Source organism: Opisthocomus hoazin, chromosome 4 (genome assembly GCF_030867145.1).
Source record: "Opisthocomus hoazin isolate bOpiHoa1 chromosome 4, bOpiHoa1.hap1, whole genome shotgun sequence".
Taxonomy (NCBI): Eukaryota; Metazoa; Chordata; class Aves; order Opisthocomiformes; family Opisthocomidae; genus Opisthocomus; species Opisthocomus hoazin.
In genome coordinates, this window is record NC_134417.1 from 27,795,640 (window position 1) to 27,812,497 (window position 16,858).

The 16,858-nt window shown below is 43.2% G+C and overlaps 1 protein-coding gene across 2 annotated transcripts in view; it reads left to right on the top strand.

The window, feature by feature from the left end:
* VEPH1 (ventricular zone expressed PH domain containing 1) overlaps nt 1-16,858 on the top strand; it is a 79,242-nt gene that overhangs the window by 19,269 nt on the left and 43,115 nt on the right. For both annotated transcript variants that reach the window (XM_009939985.2, XM_009939986.2), the window contains exons 4-6: nt 1,824-1,990; nt 3,634-3,843; nt 11,048-11,268. In XM_009939985.2, coding sequence (XP_009938287.2) covers nt 1,824-1,990; nt 3,634-3,843; nt 11,048-11,268 — 598 coding nt within the window. The remainder of the gene's footprint in view (nt 1-1,823; nt 1,991-3,633; nt 3,844-11,047; nt 11,269-16,858) is intronic.

The window sequence follows — 16,858 nt, forward strand, 5'->3', positions numbered from 1 at the left end:
AGTTTTGGTTCGTCTCTGCTGTATTCCTACCCTCTACACTTTTACAGCTGAGATTAATTTTGCCCATGCAGGAACATGGGAATTTCATCTTTTGCAATTGTTACCATTGCTGAAATTCAGCTGGAGCTTAAGAGCTCTGTTCCATATGGGCAGAAAACCTCCAGTGGAAACTAAGCGTGTGGAAGTGCAAAGACAGGACTCATTTCTGTAAGCGCTAAATTGTCTGGAGAAGAAAATAATCGTTAGTGCATTTAGTTACAAAATTGTTCAATTTCAAGCTCAGTCTAGAAAAGTTTAAGTAAATACATCCTTTTGCCATTTTAGTTCTAACTTTGGGTGAACTGGCGCTTTGCACGAATCCCACGGTACGTTAGTGACATTCATAAAATAAAAAGTGACACATTTTTACAGACTCACTTGTAACATCAGGAAGAGATTTGCACAAAGAATGTGGCTAGAAAATGGCCAGAACTCCACAGCTTGCTAATCTGTTTAGATGTTTAGAGTAATTCGTCAGCAAATATCTTTCCTTTGCAACTGGCCTTTGTGCGTTATTCGTAGATCAGAACAAGACAGGAATTGGCTGTGTCCGTGGGACTAGAGGTGGGATCTGACCCTTGCCTTTAGCACGGCAGCGGCTGCACGAAAGGCTCAGCGCTGCCTTCAAGGAGAAGCCAGCAGCTCTTCCAGCAGGATGAATGCTGCGGGATAGGATGCCGAAGTGTGGCTGGCTGAACAGCGCAGAGGCCCCCTCCCGAGTATAAGGACCCCGTCGGGATCGTTACAAGCCGTTCGACTCAAAGTTGTCTGAACCTGCAATGAATTATGTGTTAGTTACTTGGCTCGGATGTGATGCTGAAAGACCTAACGGTGTCTTGGGGTGCGTTTTCTGTATCTGGCAAGAGCAGGATGTGGTCCGGTCTGACCCATATATCCTTTGTCTACCATCCATGAAGTGACCTGCTTATCTTCCAAAACTGTAAAGCTCAGATTTAAATGGGAGAAAAAGCAGCAGGCCAGAGAGCTAGTTCCTATTGGAAACCAAATCCAGAGAGACCTTAAGGACTTTCAAGGGTTTACAAAAAGGAGCTATACTACATTGCAATAGGCAGATGTGTTCCATATGTTGTTCAACTGAAACTTCAATGTATTGAGGCAGGCATGTAGAGCAATGTGAAGTTATATATTTTGGTATGAGCCTGGACTTCAAACTGAATTATGCACAGACATCTTAAGAAAATGTGTGAGAGAGGGTTTTACATATCTTTGTCTGTCTGCAGTTGACTCTTTCTGGCTCCTTTCTATTCCTGGAAATGGCATTCTTAACTATTTATGTTCCAATTTACTGTCATGCATGTTTAGTTCTCTTAATAACCAACTATACTTTCCATATGCTGCTTATTTAATTTGAAAGTCTGAATTTCAACAAAGGGGAAATATAGCTTTTGTGTGCTTTCTAGCTGCCTTTTTGTTGTTGTTGTTGTTAATTTAAATGGCACTTAGTTTGGTGTAGGACTCAACAGAGTATCATCCAAATCTGAAAGCTCATTAAGCAGCCTTCTCATGATATTGTACTTGCAAATGAAAATTGTAATTAATTTGATTTTCTCTTTTTTTTACACCTACATTGTTATGCCTGAAATGATTCATTCTATTTATTTTATTTATTTGTTGTCTTGGTCCGGTATATGCCTCCCTGGTTTTGTGCTGATGACTCTTAAAAACTGGTGCCTCCAGGTTTGTGCTGATTTTCTATGGCACTCTCTTGCTGTAAGGTATGTACATACGGTAAGGCCGTGGCCTCTCACTTGCTCTGTTCTCAGGGAACTGGATGCTGCTGCGTGTCCTGCCTGCGCTGTACGAGAAGCAACCGCAGCCGATAAACCTCCATCTGAGGGAGCTGGTGGCACCGATGGCTCAGCTGGGTCAAGCCGAACAGCACCACCTCTTCAGGCTCCTCCAGATCGTGGCTCGGAAAAAAGAACTGGGGGTAAAACCGTGTTTGGAAGGTCTTACTGCTAAGTGCTACACCTCCTTTTGGAGGAGTTTATTTGTTTCAGATGACTTGGCAAGGTCTGTCTGCTAGCTGCTCTCCAAACAGTGAGGAGTCCCGTAACATGCATGACAGTACTTTCCTACGCTAATTCCTCATGAATTCTTTAATTCCATTCCAAATTCTTTATCTAATCATAAAAAGAACATAACAATGACTCTGCTGGACCAAAAAGTTTGTGTTAAACTAGAACAGTTTTCAACCTTTTTGGCTCTTCCTCTGTCAGCTGAGTATGTATTCCCATAACAAAGTTTCTGTTAGAATATATGAACTGTATTAAATTATATCTCAAGGAAAGTTAAAATGAGTTAGGAATTGATTAAAGTGAACTGGAGATTAATTATCTAAGGCAAAATATATCATGTTTTGGAAACTGCATGTCATTGACGGCACCTAGCTCATTAGAACAAGACACAAAACTACCTGCTTTGTGAATTTATGAAATTCATAAAATCTTCGGAAAGGAAGAATAAACAGTAGTTAAGTATCTTCCCCCAGGTAGCCAAGGAAGCGTTATTGCAATACCCAGTCCCAGATGAAACAGAGCTCCTTTCGGAAGCAAGCAACTTGTCAGCCGGAGGGGGCTGGGGTGCACCGCTGGCTACTGTGGAGCTCCACCCTGGAGCTGCCATGACTGAAGTTGTTTTGTATTATCATTATTATGAGTATTTATTACTACTGGAATTTATTCAGCCACCCTCCTGCAGTATTTTGCCAGAGCAATAGGTATCAGCTTGCTAAAACCATAGAATCATTAAGGTTGGAAAAGACCTCTAAGATCACAAAGTCCAACCTTCAACCCATCACCACCATGCCTACTAAACCTAATAAACCATGTGGGACATGATAATCCTCAAAAAAATAACAGAAGGACGGGTCACTTTATGCTCCATCTGTTGTCCAGCCTTTCACGCTGATGCAACCATTTTGCTGAATCAGAGGTATGTTAGTGTACATGTGTGTTTATATGAAAAATAATCATTCAGCAGATAGATGTATACACTGCATCCTGTTTGTAAGATGATTTTAAGAACTACACCCTCGACCTCTTGAAAATTGTGGTGTTGTAAGAAATTGCAACTTACCTACAGCATTTTTTTTTTCAGTGAGGATCTTGCCTCTTATTTTTTATTCTGTTCCATCTATTAACCTTGTCACGTTATTTAGTTTCCGGTAGAAACCAAAAATTTCTACTAGTATTTTAATTCACTGTATCATTGGGGAAGGATAAGTCTTATGTTGCTTTAATCAATAAAGTAGGGGACTGGCCCAGAGCAAGGGAAATATTTGATGAGGGCTTTTTTTGTCTTTTTTAACAGTTGGGCATTTCCTTACTTATACATGCATAACTGCAATATTTCAAGGCTGCAGCTTACCCTTATTCCATATGTTGAGCTGAACTTCATTTGACCTCAACAATAGCTCGTGCAAAGGTCAGCAAGGGTGGAAAACTATTCTACTAAATCAAAGTCCAGTGTTTTATTTTTGTCACTCTGGTGTACAGTACCTCTTTTGGTTATATGTGTTCACAATTTAAAATATATTTAAAGTTTGTTTCTCTCTGATATTTTTTTAAATAGGTGCTGAAAGAGTGTATCCCGTTTCTACTTGGACACTTGAGAGACCCTAACCATAGTGACATTATTCTAAACATACTTATAGAAATATCCAGCTATGAACCAGCAGCCTTAGCTGCTTCTCTTCTGACACTGAAAGAAATTGGTGAGAGTTTTCCAAGTTTGATTGGGCAAATAGCAAAGATCTTTGGAGCTGTTGGACATATTGATGAGGTAAGTTTAGAAGCAAAAGAAGTTGGTGTTTGGTTTTAGGGGTGGGTGGATTGTTTGGTTTTTTTTCCTAAACTGTGTATAAAGTAATACAGCTAAGTATTCCTTTCTTCACAAGTAACTGGACTGCCCTACAAGAACGAATTCCTGGATATAAGGCCACAACAGGTCTAGATTGTAACACCACCAGTATGGCTAGGAGAGCAAGCAGCACAAAAACCAGATCTGGTATTTCAGTGACTGAAACTGCCCTCGGGCCTTCTGACCAAGGAACAGTCATGTAGTAACGAGGCTCTGCAGAAATGGGGTTCACATTAGTGGGAAAGAAAGAAACTTTGTAGAGGAGCTTAATGAGCATGAAAAAGATGAATACTTAAATTCTCAAAACTGTAAAGAGAAATATCTAAATTATTATTATTATTTGCTGTATATATCTTTCTGTGCATGTATATGTTCTGTTTGTATTAATTGTCTTTGTGGAACGGCTAAACCTCCCATTCAATAAAAGCACATAACTGTCATTATTCCAGGGGCTTAGCTAAGCTAGGCTGCAGTGTATGTATATGTGAAATGAAAGGCACAGAAAAAGAAAAAGGTACTTTGCACACCTTTTGTATCATATCATATCATATTTTAGATGCATTTAGCCTTCAGGAATGTTGTAATCATGCAGTGAAATATGAGCTTCCTTGTATAGTGTAATCCTGATATTTTGGCTTTGTAGCTGTAGTTAATTGGATACTTATATCTTTACAATTAAAGTGCTCAGTAGTGATGCTGGGCTCAAGTCTCATCACAGGAACACCTTCACTGTTAACTTGGTTTGGGATCTGAACCAAGGAGAACTTTATGTCTAAAAAGAATTTATACTGACAAACTCCTAAAAAAAAAAAAATGGGAGTTTCATGGCAGCATAACTAATTTGCACTGCAATTTCTGCTTTAGTCATAAATGCGCAGCCTGGATGCAGGAGTGATGGTCACCTAATCCAGATGCCATGGACAGACTCAAACACACTGTGTACAGAAATGGTCGAGCAGATCTCGGGTCCCAGAGCTCTCTGCCCTCCCCAAAATACCAGCTCCAACAAGCAGCCTGGAGCTCTCCACCACTTGGGATGCTGCTCGTGAAGATCCGACATCAGCCCTGTCCTGTTGGGACTGGGAAATGCCTTAGACCCTGATGAGACCCGTCTTGCCCTGCTGCTATCCCCCACTCCTAAAAATGCAGCCTGGAGGAGATTATCACCACGAGCTTGTATACTACCTGATTGCTCAAGACCCTGGGTGTCCTGAGGACACCAGACTGGTTAGGCTTACTTAGGACAGGTCATGGTTTTTAATGAGATTTTATTTGCATTCCCAGGTATGAGCTGCTGTGTCTTTCACCCCTGATTTCCTTCCACCTCAAATCACGGCTCTGTAAATGCAAAAATAATGTTCTGCTAAACTTAAAAGTGTTTCTGGTGAATGAGTCAAATTTTTATGGCTGTGACAAAATTAGCAGAAAATGAATGGTATGCAATAAATCTAACCATTTGCTGAAGTGTGGCATTGATGCCTGCCATACAGTAACCTGGATAATTTATTTCAGCAAAGAGCTGAATCCCACAGTTCCCATGTCCTTTCAGTGATCCTTGAGGCCAAATTTACACAAAGTGAACTGGAGTTTGTCTGTGTAAAGGCTAGAGATTTCACTGGAGCTTTTGCTGTTCTGAAGCAGACCGTTTGGTTGTCCTTCCTTTGACTCCACTGGAGGCCACTTTGGAGGGGGGAGGGGAGAAAAGTGGCATCGTTTTACTGTGTGGGGGAAAATCCTCCACATGTTCGTCTTCTGTCTTTAAGATGACAGTTCTTCTCTTGTTTAGATACAGATAACGATGTGCTCTCATCAGTGACAGTGGTCATCGGAGAATCTCCATAGAGACTTTCCTCTCCCAAGAAAAGAGTTTCTTTTGGCCTCTAACCAAAGTTAGTCCTTTAAATCTTGGGAGTGGAGGGTGATGGGGGGTTAGCTGTACCCCAGCTCGCCGGCAGCTGCCCGTGCGTCCGGGCAACGGCTCTGCTCGACGGCGAAGGACCAGCGGTGCAGCTTGGAGCATATCGCTACCCTGTGTAGGCACGTTGGGCAAACCCATTGTAGGGTATCAGGGTATGTTATGCCCGGTTACGTGTTGCTGAAGGTAAAACTAGACACGTGAGCAATGCAGGGAAGCTCAAGGAGAAATTTTCCTTTGCACAACCTTTTTAATAATTCAGAATTGTCTTGGTCATACTCTTAGATGAGGCAGTTGCACTAATTTCAGGGGGTATCATGGAGCGGAGGAGCCTGGTGGGAGGCAGGGAGAAGGCTGGGGGCAGCCCCTCTGCACTGCCCTTCACCGGCATGGATAGATGTCGTGCAAGTCTGATTTCACTTGTTGCAATAAGGCCAATCCTTTCTCCTCTGGCACTTAGTTTTGACTGGGTACTGGCTGGGCGATGGGTGTCTGATCCTTGTGGGTACTACGCAGGACGACACTACACTTGCCATTTCCACTGATCTTGAGCTTTATAATCATTTAAAATGAACCAGATTTGTCTTGGCTCTGTAAATCTCATTTCTGTCGTGGGGGGAGAATCCAAAATCACGTTCAAGAGTGTGAGCCAAATGAAGTTTGTTGTTCTCTCCTTGTTTACTTACATCACCCCAGCAAGATTTACCACTGTAAGAGCTGCAGGTGACCACCTTTAGTTCTGCATTTGGTACTTCAGAGTCAACATCTAGAAGCTTTACAGCTTGTGACTAGCTAATCCTCAAATGAGCTCTGCTGGGATCAGAATTTAGGGATTTAATACAGATTGTGTATTTTAGCATATTCTACGAGCTTTTCCCATGTGAGTGTCTCTGAGGCTCGTTTTCTGCCGTGTTCTGCTACTTAAAAGGGACTGAATTTATTTTACCTTTTGTTGTTGTTATTGTTTTATACCAATACCAAGAATAAGCAAGGAACCAACTGGACATGTTGTGTTTCATATATTGTTGAAAATTATAGACTACGGTAAAGTTTACAAAGCAATGATTTGCAGAATATTTTCTTCTTACATTTTTTTGTCTGTTGGTTTGTGCGGATGCACATAGCTAACAAGTATTGCACACGCAGCCTGGACAAGCCTGCATTGAATAATCTCCAGTCTGTCTCTTGTAAGCGTCAGGTAACTGGCATTATGTCCCGTGCCATGTGTCTTATTTTTCTAAGAAGCTGCAAGCTGCGGACTTAGCAGCAGACCGCATTCCAGCCAGCTCTGCCGCCACGAGCGCTGCGTGTTTGCAGAGATGGCACACCTCTCATTTGTTTGTAGTGGGCTCTGCTTTAGTGGGATCCGGAAGATCTTTCACTAGATACTCAAAAACATTGATAAAAGCAACGTGCAAAGGGTGGCAGAGGTGAGATTTCCGACGTGAGACGCGTGGCTCCCCTCCTCTCTTGTTTTTCTAAAAAGTATCCAAATAATGGAAGGTCTGCCCTGACTGAAATGTCTGAGTAGTTCCCAGTGCTCCAGGGACTTGATTTTGTTTCTGCAGTCCCCGTTGAAGCAGTCTCAGTCGTGAGGCTGCTGAGTGGTGATGTGGGGCTTTCTGATGGTTCCCCTGCACTGAGGCTACCAGAGGCTCCTGCTATCAGTGCCAGGCTTGCACAGCCCTGTCACCTGAGTGCAGGTTACACACGATGAATCCTCACCGCTGGATCTTCTCCAGAGGTTGTCCCCACTCTGCCCAGTCTTCTCTGTCCTGGGCAGAGGATCTGGAGTGGCAGAAAGAGGCTCTTAATGCCTCAAGCCAGGGAGAACGTCTTGGAGAGAAAACAAAGTCAAGCTCTCCAGGTGAGGAGAGGTCCAAACACAACACAAGAACATTATAACTGATGGTCTTTCTCTCACCTTGTAGTTCTCAGTTTTGTCTCTCTACCCTGAGGATTTTTTATGTCAGGGACCTCGAGTGCTTTGTGGCTTGCAGTTCTGTGGAGGTGTGAGAAGCTTTTTTGACCTTCATTGGTCCATGATGGCCTGGGGTTGCAGCAGACCAGACATGGTGACCAAAGGGTCCTTGCAGCTCCTGTGTGTTTCGTAACACAGTGGATCTCTCATAGTCTTCCTTTTCCCTTGTAAAGGCTTTGTTTGCTTTACTCTGACAGCCCGTTGTAGAGATTTTGCCCCCGCCATATCGTGAGCCAAGAGGTGGGTCCTTTCTCTGGGTACTCCCATGCAGATCAAGCTTTTTGAAAGGAAAAAAAAAAAAAAGCCTTTCTGAACGCCCCATGGATTTCACTGATGTGTGGGGCATCACTCACTGCAGTGCAGACACTCAGCCTGCGATAAAAGAAGTGGAAACACATCTGGCATCAGAAAAGCTGGACAGATCTTAAAGGCTAAGTATATAACAATGAGTGCACGCACAAGAAAGAACTAAAATAATACTCTGATCTAAGCATGACTGCTGAGTTGCAAGCATTACTGCAGCCAGTTCATTGATTTAGATCAGGTCCAAGTAGGAACGTGCAAGCAACAAAATGGTCCCTGCAGACACAGGCGCTGCTGCTGGTCTTGTCTTGCAGCCTACTGCAGCAATGCCTTCCTGAAAACCTCTGTTGTCACTTCTCCCCCTCTTCCTTTTCCTGTAAGGCAGCCGTGTTGCAGATACGCTGCCAGTTCTATAGGCATGAATCTGCACCCCTTCCCAGCCAAGCAAAACAAGTGGGAAATGAAACGGCAATGGGAGTGCTGGAATTTTATTCATTGACATTTTATTTCAATGGGAGGTTTACTTGGGGAAAAGAGGTGGCAAGGATTGAGGCTTGGCCCTTTCTGCTATAGATTGCAGATACGAGCAGAAAATCCTTTCTGCTGGCTTCTAGAAGCAACCTCTTGTGCTTTCACTGAGCTGCACTCTCCACCTTGGCAGCTCAGACAGACCCCTGGAGAGATGAGAGGTTTGGCTGAAAATAGATCCCTTTATTTTGAAGGCTCCCTGCTTGTTTATACACACCGCTTCTGTTGATGTCAGTGACACTCTCATGGGTGAGGCTGAAATCAGAACTTGTCCCTTAACCATAAATTTATGCAAAGCAAAACAGCATCTTGGAGCACAGGTCAGTCGAACAGTTTAATAATTGTTTTTCCAATAACTGTATGTTTTGAACCAACTGGAGATCAGAGTTACTTCTGAAAGCCTTGTGATCTCCTGAAAGCCTTGTGATCTCCTTTTGTGGTCTCCTGAGCCTGATTTTAAGACAAAGCAAAATGCTTTGCCACACCTCATTGCTTGCATTTTACATCTTCACCTACTGGCAGATGTAATGCCAGAAAATGCAAGGGATGCTTATGAAAAAATATACGAATACATAAAATATGCATTGTTAAAATAACAATGGGTTCTGTATATCCAGATAGGCTTTCTGAAAATTTTTGGATAAAAATTGTGGCAGGGATAATGGCTGCTTTCATGTTGAGCTATTTTGCTGTAATTTAGTTTTGTATAACAGTTACATATTACATTACTCAGTAGAGTTTATTGTTCTTTTACCTCACTCCAGGCGAGTAGCAGCATTGCAGCATGGCTGGAGACACTCCAGCTGGATCAAAGTGACATGAAAATGGTCAAAACTTCTCTTCCAGTTACGTCTGCTGCACAGTTTGTTTAGGAAACAAAAATGTGTTTTAAATGTTAATTGAGCCTGTGTTTATCTCTTGGAGGGAGGATCGTCTTCCAAATAAACTAGTGAATATGTAGCAAAAAGTCAAGCTCTTTCAAACCATTGAGAAAAAAGCTCGTCCCGTCACACATCTGAGGATATAGCTGGAGTTTTTCCCCGTATGGCTGAAGGGAAGCAATTTGTCTGATACGCTTTGCTCATTTATCTCTGTCACGGCACAGTGGAGCAGATCCTCTTTTGCTTAAGAGAAGTTGACTTTTTCTTCAAAAAATGTCTCGCTTGTGATGCTGAGGCCGTGTTCTGCCAAATTCCCTTGTGTATTTTTATGGCCTAGCTGTACTTGGAATCAAACTTTCAGCAATTTTTTCTCGCCTGTTACACGGTCCCAGAAGAGAAGAGGTAATAACGGTATTGCCGCGCAGTCTGAGGATGCGTATGGCGCATGACTTCCCCTCCTCTTTTGGGAAGAAGAGAATTTTATATTTTCCTGAAGTGCCTTTGTTTGTGTTTCAGCACAGGCTCTAAAAGCAAAATATTTCACAATTTCTGTAATAATCTGCAGAATACCAAGTGGGTTGCGCTCCATGGAGCCGTACCCGGCTACCCCCATGGAGGATCTGATATGAGCTCCTGAGTTAATTGCTTCTTTCTCTGATGCTTTTCCCACTTAGATGTTTTTAGGACTGTGGAACCTAATACGCTTAGGATAATTCTAACAAAACCTTGCCTGGACAAGGTCCTGTGCAGCCTGCTGTAGGTGACCCTGCTTCGGCAGGAGGGTTGGACTAGATGACCCACGGAGGTCCCTTCCAACCCTGACCATTCTGTGATTCTGTGAAAACGGAGGAACCCTAATGCGTTTCTTCACTTTCAGGGTTTGTGTTTTAGTATGTGAATTTGTGCACATACGTACAGAAATAGTTGGGACTGGAATTGTGTGCCCTTGCCAAGCAGCGATGATAAAGTATCTTTGCTACAAAATATTTGCATGTTTAATATTATGATCTGAAACGGCCCCTTTAATCCTGATTTGTGGGGGATGCGAACTGGCTGATAAATTGGTGAGATCACATCCCCCTGATAAATTGGCTAGCAAAACTTTGGCTACGGAGGGCATATCAGACTTCAGTGCGTTGGCAGTGATTGATACAGCTGCCAGACCGTGCCTTATCGTGTGTGATGAGGTCTTCAAACGAAATCTCATTTTAAACTTCTCTCTGTAGCAGTGTTAGTCACGGGTCTGATCTGAGTGTCGCTCCTAAATGAATTGCAATGAAAGGAGAGAACCCCCGTGATTTACGAGGCACTTTAACCTCTGGCCATTAGCAAGAAGAGGTGCTGATAATCCCTCCACTCCTGCCCGCTGCGCAGTTGCCTTTTTGGTAGTTATCATGGGGTAGCTACTGTTCCCCGATGACAATGTTTTAATCAGCAGCACACACACAAACCTCCCTGGCACAAGAAAACAACAAATTTATTTGTTTACAATTGTTTTTATCTCCTTGTGTTGTCTAGGAGCAAGCCAGAATATGCCTGACATATTTGGTGAACCAGCTGGCCAACATGGAGCACTCATTTCACCATATTCTTTTGCTGGAAATTAAGAGACTCACTGACACCTTCTCGAGCATCTTGGGCACCCAGAGCAGAGATATCTACCGCATGAGCAACAGTTTCACTGCTATAGCCAAGCTTCTCGTCCAACAGCTAGAGAACGACAGTGCATCAGGAGCCAGGTAAATCTAGTGTCTGTGTGATAAAGCCACAGCCATCTCTGTGCCTGGCAGCATAAATTTGTATTATATATATTGAAGTTGCGATGAATGAACAATCAGCTGGAAGTAAGATGTACTGCAGTTCCTATAAATTGCTACTTTGCCATTTTCAAATCGATATTGATATCCCTCTTGTATTGTTCCAGTACGTAGTCACTCAGCCATTGGTTTGTGTAATTTACTGGGCCAGGTAAGCATACAAAATAGTTATAAACACCTGATGGGCAACATCCTTACTTGTAGAAGTAACTCGATGAATGTGTTTCAAATGCAAGCCTCAGGACACTGAAACAGAAATCTGTAAATTAAAGGGTGGCAGTAAGAGCTGTGGCTGCACCGCAGACACCAGCTTCCCACTACCAGGCAGAATGACCTCTGAACATCATCAACAAGAATTGCACCATTTGGCACTGAAGAATAAAGAAGCTGTTCAAGTTTTAGCACTTAAAGAACAGGAAGAAAGCCGTGTCTCAGAAAAGGAGGCTAAGGCAATCTAAAAAGCTTCAGTTAAAACTAAATCAGCGAAGTCAAGCTACACAATTATCGTTGAGTTATTGCAGAAGATAACCACTGAAGCTGATGAGAACAATGACTGGCGTAGCTCCCTGATAAGGGTTTGCTAAAACAGTCTGAAAAATTTCTCAAGCTTGTATAAAATGATGTTCTGCTCACTCAGCTTCTTTTAAATGTATCCTAAGGTTAAAGCATCGGGAGCGTTGCTGCATTAGTCACAGTAAGAACAGAAGTGTTATTTAAATATATGGTGGTAGTCACTTTTAATTAGGGAGAGACTTATAATTAGCATTGTGTGTACTGAAATAGGTCAAGAGGGCACAAAGGAACAGTAATTCTGTGATAAAATTTAACACAGATGTCAGAAAACTCATAACCATGAAGGATAGCCTTGGAGACAGACTAGTAGAGTTGGAGACAAAACATTGAGGTCATGCAAGAAACAATTGATTGGTATCCTGGAGAGAGTTAAAAATGAAAAAGGAGAGAAACCCTGATATAGTCCCCCAGTTTGCAACCAGGCTGTAAGAAACATCCGAACTTCACCTGGTGGCAGAAACCTCTGCTGCAATCAAGCCCTTGGCACTTGTTTTCTGAAAAGTTTCACTGAAGAGAGTGAAAAAGCCTAAATGGAGGCAGCAAAGTGAGCATGAAATGACCTACATGTTCTCGAAACTAATCCAGTTCAACTGTGAAGAAGAGTATGCCAGACATCACTTAGCAGAGGGGACCAGGATGGCAAGTATTCTGGGAACTGTAATGGAACAGTATGGCAATTCAGGCTTCAGTAACAAAACATAATAGTTACTCACACAGCCCGTCGTGGTCCCTTGATTTACAATAGAAAAATTACTTTATTTGATAAAATGTTGTGACATGCCTATTTCGTATTGTCTTCTGTGCTTAATATTTGTCTCTAGAGCTGATAAAAAACAGTAAAAAACAAGCAAATATTTTCATTAAGGTGGTGTTGCTGTGTTTTCCCCGTTTGTCTCTGAAATCCCCCCTTGTTAAGGACTTGCTTTCCTGAGGAGTAGAAGCTTCTTCATCTGCAGGAGTGTGCCTACAGATGGAAAATACTGTTTGGGTGTAGAGTCTGAGGGAGGAGAAGGGAGGAAATTATCATATTTTGTGGTGGATTTTTCAGAAAACCTCCTCCTTTTCCTTCAGGGAAAAGCCTCTGCTGATTATACTGAGCATGAAAGGAAAAGGCTTTGGTTGTTTGCTTGTTGAAGTTGCATTTGGTTCCAAGCGACAAGTTTGAACACAGCCATGCATATGAGCAAATGAAAATGTAACTGCTGTCTTTGGAATTTAAAATTTGCCGTGAGGCCAGACTCTGCGGGGCAATACGGAGGGGCAGACGATGGAAAATGCACCCACCTTATCCCAGGGCTGCCGTGGAGCTGCTCGGAGTTTATTTTGGTTTAAGGAAGGGCAGAGTTTGGCCTTATCTCTGCGGTGGAAGGAACTTAAATAGATGTTCCTCCACACTGTTTGTTTTGTTGTTAGCAGTTTTTAACATTTCTGTGGATGAATTGCTGATTTGTAAGACAGGACAGTCCCTGTAGTATAGCCGTGCTCGCCACAAGGCAGGTGTGAGGAACAAAAACCTGTTCCTGATGCTCCTCGGAGTGAGGACCGGTGTCCTGGGCCATGTCTGCCCCGCAAGTAGCTGTCTCGGGCTGGTGGCAGGGCCTGGACCCTTTCAAACAAACCTGTCTGAAATCATTCCTTATTCTGAATCTGCCGCTTGATTTTTATTTTTTTTTAATTATGTTTTTCCTGCTTCATCTGCCGCATCCTCTGTGACCCTGATTCCCTGTAGGCTTGCAGCTGCCATCATCTTATCTCAATGTGGCTATGAGACATTAGAGTGAAACACTGATTTTTCACAATTACAATTTTTAGATATTCTTTGGGTTCACGTTTCAGGCCTGAATCAAACATAGTAGCAGCTAGATTGGACAAGAACAAGTATGAAGCAGCGGTTAAGGCTAAAATGGGAGTTCTCCACTGATTTAAGTGGAGTTTCTTCTGACTTGTACTAGCCTCAATGGGACTGGTCCAAATGTTGACGTAGAAATACTCTCCTAGCTCCAGAGCTGCTGCAGTTACTGGACTGCAGTGTTTTTTAAAGAGCAGCAATCCAGAGTATTTATGCTGTGAAAGGAAAACAGGATTTTAAAATGTGTGACTGGATTATAACCATTCCTTCCAGAATCATGTGTTTACATAAGAAGAAACTGATTTCTTCAGAGCGATGGCTGGCTTGGAGTTGTTTGACAGAGGGAATTTTACATGCAGTTAGTGGAGAGTATAATTAAAACCATGCGATGCTCTGTTGCTCCTTACTGTCACAAAATTTCAAGTTAGTCTCAGAGGTGTTTTTTAAGAACACATACAGAGTTTTAATGGACTGATCCAACCTTGAAGTATAGCATGGTCAATCAAAAGAAGGAAAGAAAAAAGAGAAAGAAAATTTAATGAAGCTTCCAAGCCCTCGTTCTGGGTAAGAACTGAGCAGAACAGGCTATACCACCATGACTCATTTTAGTGTAGTGCCTGGATGAAGCAATCTTTTCTCCTTAAAGGAGATGGGTCTAGCACATGGCATCACCGAACTTCATTTGAACATTTACAGTGCATTTGCTTTCATTTTCTACTGTATTCATCCTTCTTTAAATCAACATTTTTAGTGATGAGCTGTAATAGCATGTAAGACTTTCCTATGTTGGTAAGGGACGACAGCGTGACTTAATTTGGTGCAGGTACCAAGAAGCCTGTCTGCACGAAGCATCCCCCCCTTGCCGCTGCCTCGGGAGCCGCAGCCCCGCAGGTTATCAAACCCCCCCCCCGCCTGCTGCCTGTGTCCATCGCCATCGGCTATCAAACTGTCCTGACCTCCGCCATCGTTAGTACCTGCGAGGGCACCGGCTCCCGGTGGCACCTCGGCCTTGGACGTTATCTGGCTGATGATGTCCTCGTGACTGGTTACTAGCAATGTTTGGAAGCTCTTGATGAGGTTTTGAGGTCGCCATCTTCCACTTGCCTTCCTCATGCCTGCATGCTGGTCGTATTTGAGGTGATTATGTCTGCACGTTGACGAACCACATGGACCCACACTAGATCCATGCATGTTGCCTCTATCCACACAGAGTTGAAGCCCTGGAAGCAATCCCATCTCGAGTGTATTTCCAGCAATGTCCATTTGTGCAGGCTCTTTTTCCCATTTTAAGCACCTGACTGATGATGTTGATAATGGTGCTGGTGGTCCGAAGAAATGCTCTTCAGATTAATGTATCGGTCTTGACTTGCTGACCTGTATAATTGCATCTCTTTCTACAGAGAATTTAAAAGCAGTGAAATGATGAGTAGCACATACTATCTTTACATGCCAGATCCTTATGATTTCATGATAGGTTTGTGCATCCCTTTCCTCTCGAAAACAGCCTGAGCTTTGGTGTAAGCTGATCCTGCTCCAGCAACCTCAGCAATGTACCGAATGTCTCTTGCCAAGATTCCAAACAATAGTTTATTTTACTGTTGCTGGAAGGGGAGGCCAGCAGGAAGGCCTGCCAGGCGTCCCGCTGGGTGTGGGGTGGAGGTTGCGTTGAACGTTTCGCTTGGGATGTGTGCTTTTGGCTTCTTGGGAATCGATGCGAGCAGAAAGTGGGTACACGTGAGAGCAAGCAGTCCCTGGGGACATGCCGGGGCTGCCTCCCACCCACAGCTGCTTGGAAATCCCGGGCACCGAGAGGGTCTGAACCAAGGAGGGGGCTTGAGGAGCACCAGGCAGCGATGAGCCCTGTACGCACTACCTTACTGCGGCTTTACGTGTGGCAAATGGGATTCACTAGTACATTGCTTTAGCAGAAGCATTTTCTTGGATTTCCTTCACAAAACCATCAGAGCTCAACCGGAGAATGCTGGACAAAAAGGTGCTGTTATAAAAGGCCGTTTTCGTCTCCAGCCATCACTGAGGCTTGCTGGTTTGGGGCTGTCATTCATCAATCCCATCAGTCCATCAATCCCCTCTCTGTAGCCAGAGGGCTTTATATGCCTGTACGTCCGTAGCAGACATTTCTCTTAGGGCTTAGGTCCCACAATGGGAGCAGTGTTGGGAGTTATGTTGGAGTGACAGCTTTCTAAGAAATTAAATCTTGTCCCATTTCTCCAGAAAGGTTTGTTAGTAAAGGTCATGCCAAGGTTCTTTATTACAGAAGAATATTTTTTTTCAAAGTGTTCTACAGTGTTAATATATTATGAGATCTTGCCTAAATAAAAACAAAACAAGACAAAACTTGCTAACTCCCCTGAGAAATATCCTGAACTGGCTTTATCAAAACAAATGAAAAAGTGCATTTTGTGATGCAGTATTCATGGTTGTTTTTTTTAAACATGCTTTGTTTCTACATTTGGTAATTTGCAGTATTTGGGAGTTTTTAATTGGCTTCCAGACTGTGAGCATGACTTGTTGAGAGTCTGCTGCTTGGAAAGTGCTGTGTTAAACCTCTCACTTCTGGCTTTCCATATCCATATTTTGTAGATTTAGCTGTTCAGATGTTTGCTCTTCAGGAAAAAAAAAACCAACAAAGAAATGATCAGAAGCAAAACGAGCTTGTTTTAGAGCTGTGCGTAGAGTTTAAACAGTAAACACTGTCAAGTGCCCCTTAATTCTCTAAGAGATTTCTGGTTGTCTTCATGTACTGCCTTTCATGATTTTTCGGTCCTGTTCCTGCACAGTTGCAGGAGCAAGACGGGAACACGTAAATCCCTAGCGGAAGGCACCTCCCTGGAGAAGGGGGGAAGGAGCAACAGTGCTTTTGCCGCAGCGTGCTGTTGGACCCCTGGGATTGGCATGAAGGCCAAGCAGCATCTGCAAGGGGAGGGTACCCAAGGCTTAGGTGTCTGGCAAATGGCCCAATATTTGGAGGTGCTGAGTCTCGCCGCGGGCTGTGAGCAGCACAGAAACCCAGCAAACTCCATTTTCGGGAGCTCTGTTTTGGGGGAATCCAGCACTCAGACTGAAAACCAT